This window comes from Cynocephalus volans, chromosome X (genome assembly GCF_027409185.1).
Source record: "Cynocephalus volans isolate mCynVol1 chromosome X, mCynVol1.pri, whole genome shotgun sequence".
NCBI classification, from domain to species: Eukaryota; Metazoa; Chordata; class Mammalia; order Dermoptera; family Cynocephalidae; genus Cynocephalus; species Cynocephalus volans.
In genome coordinates, this window is record NC_084478.1 from 65972573 (window position 1) to 65982187 (window position 9615).

Below are 9615 nucleotides of genomic sequence, written 5' to 3' on the forward strand. Positions count from 1 at the left end.
GCTCAAAATGCAGAACAACTGCCACCATCCTCATGCAACTTACCATGATTCACCACCTGGATTTAAGCTCTGCCTCCTCTGTTCCCACCTCTTACTTTATTTAACACCATGTTTGTAACAGTAGATAAAGACAGGCTTGGCACCAACCAGGCAGAGTAGGCTCAGGGATTAATGAAGGTCAGTCAGGAAATGAGTAGCCACAGTAAGGAGGGTAGTGTTCCAGAAAGGGAGCAGTGGTAGTTCAAAGGTCAAAAAGGGAGGTCATCATATCTGGCTGGCTCATGCATTTTTGGATGCTCTCATTCCATGCAGAGGCTAAGAGTCTCCTTCTGAAAACGGCAGTGTACTTTAGTGAGCCTCCAGAGGCAAGAGCAAGGTCTTGCACTGGCCCCATCCTGAAGGATGACTGGAGCCTTCTTGAAGTTGCCCAGAAAGCAGAAGTTGTGGTGAATGGTGTTTTTCCAGCCATCTGGAGCTGTCCGGAAAAAGGGGAAATTCTGTCCGGTGAAACTGTAGATCCCTCGCACACTGAGGCCATGGAGGGTGGGGGTGGGGGGGCTGTTTCTTAATGCTGGGGCCATTAGGTGGCTGTAATTGTTGGGGGTGGGGCATGGCTAGGACCTCCTCTCCTGGCTCTTGGCTTGCCACAGCTTTTGGCTCTGAAAGCACTCCCTTTTGTTATGTGGCTGGAGGGACACAGAAGAGCTGTCCTCTTGTTCCTCAGCCTCCTCCTCTGTGAGCTCCCAGTCACTAGGGGAAGACGTGAAGTGCTTCTGTGGAGGAGACTGCTTACTGAAGGAAGATGGCAGGCACTCCACAACTGCAGCCTCTGAGCAGTCTTCATCCTTTGGGGATGGATAAGGGAAAGAAGGCATGCTTGTGAAATCCTTTTTTTTTTTTTTTTGTCCCCTGGGCTTTGAGAATGCTTGGCTCCTGAAGGGGCACACAATGTTGGGATTCACCCACACCCACAGGTTGGGTTCAGAGTGAGGACCATCTTTATCAGGACTGGGTCTCCTTTCCTGTGGCACCTTTGAAGGCTTCCTTACTCAGAGTCTGTATCTGGCAAGGCTCTGCTCAGCTCAGGGGCGCTGGTCTGTGCTGCAAGGCAGGAAGAACTCAATCTCCATGTCCCAGACCAGCATCCCTGTGACTTGACCATGGAGGCTCTACCAGAACTCATGATTTTTTAGTTTTAGGTCCATCTTTGGTGGAGGGAGACGTCCAAGAGGACAGAGGTATCTCAGGCAATTCTCAAAGCTTTTGCTGGGGCACTGTTTCTGATATAGTATATCTCATCTAGGGAGCTTATCAGGATACCAAGTAGAAGAATTGGAAAAAGGGCCACCAATGCCTTACTGATTAGTGGTCAGACTTGGAGAAAATTCAGGCTTCTGGAACAAAGCTCAAAAAAGAAAAGTAACTAAAAATATTTTCAGCAGGAAAAAAAGGTGGAATTCCTGACCTTTCATTGGAAGCAGGAAGTTCCCATGTGAGGACCTACAAACTTTGAATTACGTACAAACAAACATGACTTGCATAACAGGTGATTATCTGGCATATCTTTCAACTCTTGCTGGGTTCATTTAATGAAGGAGAACAAATAAATGTACAGATCACATTATATTTCTGAGTTGTCCTTAAATGGCTTAAAAAATTATTTCATTTTAAAGTGCCTTTGTACTTCTCTCAAGTGCTTTCACATAGATGATCTCAACTGATTTTCATGATAGCACTGCAAGAAACATAGTAGATATTATTAATTCCATGTCACAAACATGGAAACTGAGATCTACAGAATATTTAAGACTACACTACCTAAGTAAGTAGGAGAGCTAGATCCACAGCCCAGGTCTTATCCTTTCACTATACCCATTGCCACTTGATCGCATTGAATATACTATATAAAGCAGGTAGCGATATTTGCAACCTGAGTTTAAGAGAAAGATGGTAACTATCAGAAGATGGCCTCCATTAGTCTCAAACCGATGCTAGAACCCAATCTTGTTGTTATTTTCAATCCTGCTCTGGGAAGCAGCTGGCTTCCCTCCCTCCAGGTCACCTTCTCAGGGAATGAGTTCTGAACTATATTGTGAAGACAGTAAGACCAAAGATTAACCATGTAATGCAAGGTCCTAAAAGCCCCAGAGCTTCTTTTCCAGTTAGTTCATAACAAGGACATTTGTAACAAAAACAAAACGGGAAGGTTTCATTTAATCTGGTAAAACAGATTAGCACTGATGGTCACACATAATAATCAGGTAGAAATATGTCCAATAGGGTGTTGCATGTTGATTAACAATATAATTTAAAGAAGAGAACTCCTAAGAAGACTCAATCCCTTATGTTCTAGGAAATGAATCCTCTAGGAAGTCCTACTAATTATAACAAAATACAAATAAGGACATAAACCTGAATAATGCTAACAGACCAAATAAATATAGCAAAAAGGCAGGACAATGGGTACTAACCAAACATGCATAAATTAAACAATGCTTCATATTTGTTAGAAGCAAGTCACAAGAAAGAAAGAAAGAAAGAAAGAAAGAAAGAAAGAAAGAAAGAAAGAAAGAAAGAAAGAAAGAAAGAAAGAAAGAAAGAAAGAAAGAAAGAAAGAAAGAAAGAAAGAAAGAAAGAAAGAAAGAAAGAAAGAAAGAAAGAAAGAAAGAAAGAAAGAAAGAAAGAGAAAGAAAGAGAAAAACACACAAACAAACAAAACAACCTCTGTGTGAAAGACAGGAAATTAGAAGTACCATGAGGTAAAAACCCTTTTACTAAAAGGATTTCAGCCAATACCTTGTGGTTAAAACTCTGAACTACCCAACCATGTCCTATGACCCCCCAAGAATCAATTATTTGATAACATATATTCTGTTACCTCGGCATGTCAGAGTTGGTATTTCTCTTTTCCTCTCAGTTGGGTAAAATTATTGAAACCCTAAGAAAATGTAAAAGTAGTGCAATTCCTGGGACCCTGGGAACATATAAAAATAAGTGTGACATTAACCGAAGGAAAGAAAAATGCAAGGGCAGAAATAAAGAGGAAATAAACTAAACCCATGGAGTTCATGTTTTAGAACAGGCTTGATCGTAAGTGCATGCATATATTTTTAATCATTGTATTTGTGTTGATTTCATGTTATTCAAGCTATTTGAAATGTTTTTTTAAAAAGCCATGTCAAATTTGTAATTGCAGTTTAAAGCTTTTAGAATTTTTTTTAGAAAATTTAATTAATCATATTGATAAACAATGTTTAAATGGTCAATGCAAATAAGGTTTAAAATTTTTATTTAAAACTTTTCTGTATATAGGATCATGTCATCTGCCAACAGGGACAGTTTGACTCCATCTTTTCCAATCTGGATGCCCTTTATTTCTTTCGCTTGCCTGATTTCTCTGGCTTGTACTTCCAATACTACATGAAATGGGAGTAGTAAGAGTGGGCATCCTTGTCTTGTTCCTGTCCTTTCAGCTTTTCCCAATTCAGGATGACACTGGCAGTGGGTTTTATTGTGTTGAGATGCTTTCCTTCTACACCTAATTTGCTAGAGTCTTTATCATGAAGGGATGTTGAATTTCATCAAATGCTTTTTCTGCATCTACTGAGATAATCACATGGTTTCTGTCCTCAATTTGGTTATGTGGTGTATCACATTTATTGACTTGCATATGTTCAACCATTCTTGCATCCCTGGGATGAATCCCACTTTATCATGGTGTACAATTTTTTTGATGTGTTGCTGTCCTCTGATTGCTAATATTTTGTTGAGGATTTTTGCACCTATGTTCAGCAAGGATATTGGTCTGTAATTTTATTTTTTTGTTGCATCTCTCTTTTGCTTTGGTATCAGGGTGATGCTAGCCTCATAGAATGAGTTTTGGAGAGTGGCTTCTGTTCCAATTCTTTTGGAAAAGTTTGAAGAAAACTAGTATTAAATCTTCTTTAAAGTTTTGACAGAATTCATCTGTAAAGCCATTCTGTCCTGGGCTTTTCTTTGTTGGTGATTGCTGATTATTGCTTTAACCACATTGCTTGTTATTGGTCTACTCAGGTTTTATATTTCTTCTTGGCTCATTATCGGTAATTTGTATGTGTCCAGAATTTATCCACTTCTTCCAGGCTTTCATATTTGTTGGCATATAGTTGTCTATAATAATCTCTAATGATTCTTCATATTTCTGTGGTATAAGTTGTAATGTTTCCCTTTTCATTTCTGATTTTTGTTATTTGGGTCTTCTTTCTTTCTTTTTTTTTTTTTTTTGTTAAACTAGCTAATGCTTTGTCTATTTTATTTATCTTCTCAAAAAACCAATTTTTGTTTCATTGATCTTTTGTATCATTTTTTCGGGTATCTATTCCATTTAGTTCTTCTCTAATCCTAATTATTTCTTTCAGTCTACTACTTTTAGATTTGGATTGACCTTGTTTTTCTAACTCGTTGAGACATCGTATTAGGTCATTTATTTGAAGTGTTTCCATTCCTTTGATGTAACCATTTATTGCAATAAACTTCCCTCTTAGTACTGCTTTTCCAATGTCCCACAGGTTTTGGTATGATGTATCTTTATTTTCATTAGGCTGAAGAAAGTTTTTGATTTCCTGTTTAATTTCTTTGTGGACCCATAGGTCATTCAGGAGTCTGTTTAGTTTCCATGCACTTGAGTAGTTCACAGAATTTTGCTTGTTATTGATTTCCAGTTTTAATCCACTGTGGTCTGAAAAGATACTTGAAATGATTTCAAGTTTTTAAAATTTATTGAGACTTGATTTGTGAACTAACATGTGATCTATCCTGGAGAACATGCTACGTGCCGATGAGAACAATGTGTATTCTATAGTTGTTGGATGAAATGCTCTATAGATGTCTGCCAGGTCCGATGGTTCTAAGATGTATTTTAAATCCTGTGTTTCTCTGTTGATTTGTTGTCTGGAAGATCTGTTCCATGCTGAGACATGGGTGCTCAGGTCACCCACTATTAAAGTATTAGAGTCTATTTCTTTCTTTAGGTCTAAGAGTATTTGCTTTACATATGTGGGTGCTCCAGTGTTGGGTGTATACATATTTATGATTGCTATGTCTTCTAACTGAATAGATCCCTTTATCATTATATAACAGCCTCCTTTATTAGTTTTTATGGTTTTGGTTTAAAGTCTATTTTATCTGGGTAAGAATAGCTACTCCTGCTCATTTTTGGATTCTATTTGCATGGTACATTTTTTCCCATCCCTTTAATTTTAGTCTGTGGTGTGTCTTTATAATTGATGTGGGTTTCTTGAAGACAACATGCAGTTGGGTCTAGGTTCTTAATCCAATCAGTCAGTGTGTGTTTTTTGAATGGAGAGTTTAATCCATTTACATTTAGGATTGGTATTGATAAATACTGCTTTAGTCCTGTCATTATATTGCTTTTTGTTCAGATGTTTTAAATATTATTTGTTCCTTTCTTCCCCTTTTACATTTTGTCTTCAATGTTAGTTGGATTTTTGAGGTGACAAGATTTAGCTTCTTTCTCTTTCTTGTTAGCATTTTGGTTTCAATAGTGGGTTTTGCTCTTTCTTGTAAATCCATGATAGTGATTATCATTTTTCACATCCCAGATGCAGGACTCCTTTGAGAATTTCTTGCAGGGCTGGTTGTGTGGTAGTGAACTCCCATAATTTTTGTTTGCCTGGGAAATACAATGTTGGGTATAGAATTCTTGGACGGAAATTTTTTTCTTTTAGCCTTTGAATATATCATCCCTTGTTCTTCTAGCCTGTAGGCTTCAGTTAAGAAATCTGTTGTTAGTCAGACAGAGGCTCTCTTACAGGTGACTTGATGCTTTTATATTTCTGCTTTTAGAATTCTCTCTTTGTGTTTGAGTTATGCCAGTTTGGCTATAATATGTCTTGGAAAGGATCTTTTTGGACTGACCCTGTTTGGGGATCTTTGGGCTTCCTGGATCTGAAGGTCTGCATCTTTCCCAATGCCTGGGAAGTTTTCTGTTATTATTTCATTGAATACGTTATCCATGCCTTTTCTTTTCTCCTCCTCTTCTGGAATACAAATGATTCAGATGTTTGAGCACTTAAGGTTGTCTGCTAGCTCTCCTAAATTTTCTTCATTTAAAAAAAAAATTCTTTTTTCTTTTTTTGTGCCTGCCTGGTTATGTCAAAAAGACCATCTTCAACGTCTGAAATTCCTTCTTCTGCTTGCTCTAGCCTGCTGCTCAAGCTTTTGGTTCTCTTTTTAATTTCATTAAGTGAATCCTTCAATTCTAGGAGTTCTGTTGCATTCTCTTATAAGGTATTAATCTCTTTGTAAATTTCTCCTTCATATTCTGGATAGTTTTTTCTTGTTTCATTATGTTCTGTAATTGGTTCTTCTCATCACTTTGAGTTTGCTTAAGATAAGTGCTCAGAATTCCTTTTTAGACATCTCAAGGGTATTCTTGCTCTGTGGGGTCTGGTACTTGAGAATTACCATATTCCTTCGGTGATGTCATATGTTCTTGTTTATTTGTAGTTGTAGTATTTTTTGGGTTGATGTTTGGTCATCTGGTAGGACACTTGTTTCTTCTACTACTCAGGAGTCTCTTATGAGGGCAAAGACTTCCTCCTCTATTTGTAGGCTCTGCTGGTGACTCTTCTTGTATCAGTGCAGTTGAGTGTGCAGTGGGCTACTTCAGTTCCTCTTTGATTGCCTCTCTGGGGCTCAGATGTGAGCAGGTATGCCACTGCATCGGGCTCAGGGTGTGGGACCAGCACTCACCTGGGCACCTGTTTGATGGGTGGGCAGACCCCTCCAGGGCTTGGGTGTGGGCAGGCCTCATACTACATTTATTGACTTGCATATGTTGAACCATCTTTGCATCTCGGATATGAATACCACTTGGTCATGGTCTATACTTTTTTTGATGTGTTGCTGTATTCTGATTGCTATTATTTTGTTGAGGATTTTTGTGTCTATGTTCAACAAAGTTATTTGCCTGTAGTTTTCTTTTTCTGTTGTGTCTTTGGTTTTTGTATCAGGGTGATGCTGGCCACATAGAATGAGTTTGGGAGAATGGCTTCTGTTTCAATTTTCTGGAATAGTTTGAGGAGAATTGTTATTAATTTGTCTTTAAAGGTTTGGTAGAAATCAGCAGTAAAGCCATATGGTCCTTGGCTTTTCTTTGTTGGAAGACTACTGATTACTGCTTCAATCTCACTGCTTTTTATTAGTGAGTTCAGGTTTTCTATGTCTTCTTGGTTCAGTCTTGTTAATTTTTATGTGTCCAGAAATTTATCCATTTTGTGCACGTTTTCACATTTGTTGGTGTATAGTTGTTTGTGATAGTCTCTAATGATTCTTTGTATTTCTATGGTATCAGTTGTGATGTATCCTCTTTCATTTCTGATTTTTGTTATTTGGGTCTTCTCTCTTCTTTTTTTTAGTTAGCCTTGCTAATGGTTAGTCTATTAGTAAAGCTAACTGAAAAAAAGGAGACAGAAAACCCAAATAACAAAAATGTCTCCTCTTTCATGGCATGGCATAGTAATGCTCAATATCACTCAGCATCAGGGAAATGCAAATCAAAACCACACTGAGATATCATCTCACCCCAGTTAGACTGCTACTGCCAAAAAGACAGAGAATAACAAATGCTGGCGAGGATGTGGAGAAAGGGAGAACTCTCCAACACTGTTGGTAGGACTTAAAATTAGTGCAGCCATTACGGAAAACAGTTTGGAGGTTACTCAAACAACTACAGATAGAATTGCATAGAACCCAGCAATCCCATTGGTAGGTGTATACCCAAAGGAATGGAAATCATCATGTCGAAGGAATATCTGCACTCCCATGTTTATTGCAGCTCTATTTACAATAGCCAAGAGTTGGAATCAACCTAAATGTCCACTGGCAGATGACTGGATAAGGAAAATGTGGTATATATACTCAATACTACTCTGCCATAAAAAATAATGAAATTCTGCCATTTGCGGCAACAAGAATGAACTTAGAAATAATTTTGTTAAGTGAAATAATCCAGGCACAGAAAGAGAAATACTGCATATCCTCACTAATGAATTGGAGCTGAAATAAAGAAAAGGAAAGAAAGAAAGAATAAAGAAAGAATCACAATAATACATGAAACTTTCAAAAAAACAGAGAACAGAACTGTGGCTATTAGAGGTGGGGAAGCAATGGGGGTTGGCAAGAAACTAGTTAAGCATCACAAATATTGATTATGTTTTGTAAACATGAGTATACTAATTACTCTGATTTGATCACCACATATTGTATACATGTACTGATATTCGATTCTGTACCCCACAAATACATATAATCAATTCAAAAATAAAACTTTAAAAAAATTTTAACTATTTTAAAAGTTTGAACTTCTTAATAAAACTGAGTAGTAAACAAAACAGAAATAGTAGCCAGTATTTTTCTCCATATACAAAATTTATGGCCCATCAAAGAATCCATGAAAGAGTTTATTATTTTAAAAACTTTTTCATTATCTTCTCTCTGACAATCAGATTGACTTTTCAATTTCTTGGAGACCTCCTTACTGTTCTCACCTGTACCAAGAATGACAGAGGGTTTTTTTTTTTTTTTGTCTTTTTTTTTTTTTTTTTTTTTTTGTGACCAGCACACCGCGCTCAGCCAGTGAGCGCACCAACCATTCATATATAGGATCCGAACCCGCAGCGAAAGCGCTGCTGCGCTCCCAGTGCCACACCCTCCCGAGTACGCCACGGGGTCGGCCCAAGAATGACAGAGTTTAATTTTAGACATGTTATGTTTGAAATAGCTGTGTATGTAGCAAACTACAGTAGTCTATTGGAATAAGTGATTGCCATTTTATTCACCTTCTTTATTTTTTTAATTTTATTTTATCAATATACAATGTAGTTGATTTTCATGTCCCTTTACCGATTCCTCCCTCCCCCCTCCCTCTCCCCTTCCACCCATCCTTCTTATCTCTGCTATGCCTTACTAAGTTTTCTCCTTGCTCTCTCTGCTCTGCCATTCTGCCACGTGATAACCTGCATCACTGTCACCACCTTCAAGACCTTCACCAGAGGTGTTCCCCGGACTTTGGAATGCCCAGCTTCCAAAACCATGGTGGAATAGACGGTCCCTAGCATCACTCTCTCCCACAAATCAACCGATTTAAACTATAAAAACATAACATCAAGTGCATATGGAATGAGGAGACATCCAGCGGGGGAGGCAGAAGCTCCACAGAGACCATAAGCCCTGCAGGGCTGCCATCGCATGATCCGGCAGATAGGCTTCACCGCTGCCACCCAGCTCCATTCCCAGCCCAGCCCAGTGCACAGAGTGGGGAGACATCCGGCAAGGGAGGGGGAGGCTCTGCAGAAACCACACACCCTGTGGGGCCGCCACTGCGAGATCCAGCAGGTAAGCTTCACCACAGGCACCCAGCTCCATTCCCAGCCCAGCCCAGTGTGCACAGAGTGGGGAGACGTCTGGCAAGGGAGGCGGAGGCTCCACAGAAACCACACACCCTGTGGGGCCGCCACTGTGTGATCCAGCGGGTAGGCTTCACCGCAGGCACCTGGCGCCATTCTCAACCCGGCCTACTGCGCTCGAGAAGGGAGACATCTGGCAGGGGAGGTG

At 39.1% G+C, this 9615-nt stretch overlaps 1 protein-coding gene across 1 annotated transcript; it reads right to left on the reverse strand.

Moving 5' to 3' along the window:
- Positions 1-241: 241 nt before the first annotated feature.
- Positions 242-1205, reverse strand: FOXR2 (forkhead box R2). The gene is given in 2 exon segments (XM_063083076.1): positions 242-320; positions 322-1205. Coding segments are annotated over 2 exon segments (963 nt in total).
- Positions 1206-9615: the final 8410 nt, after the last annotated feature.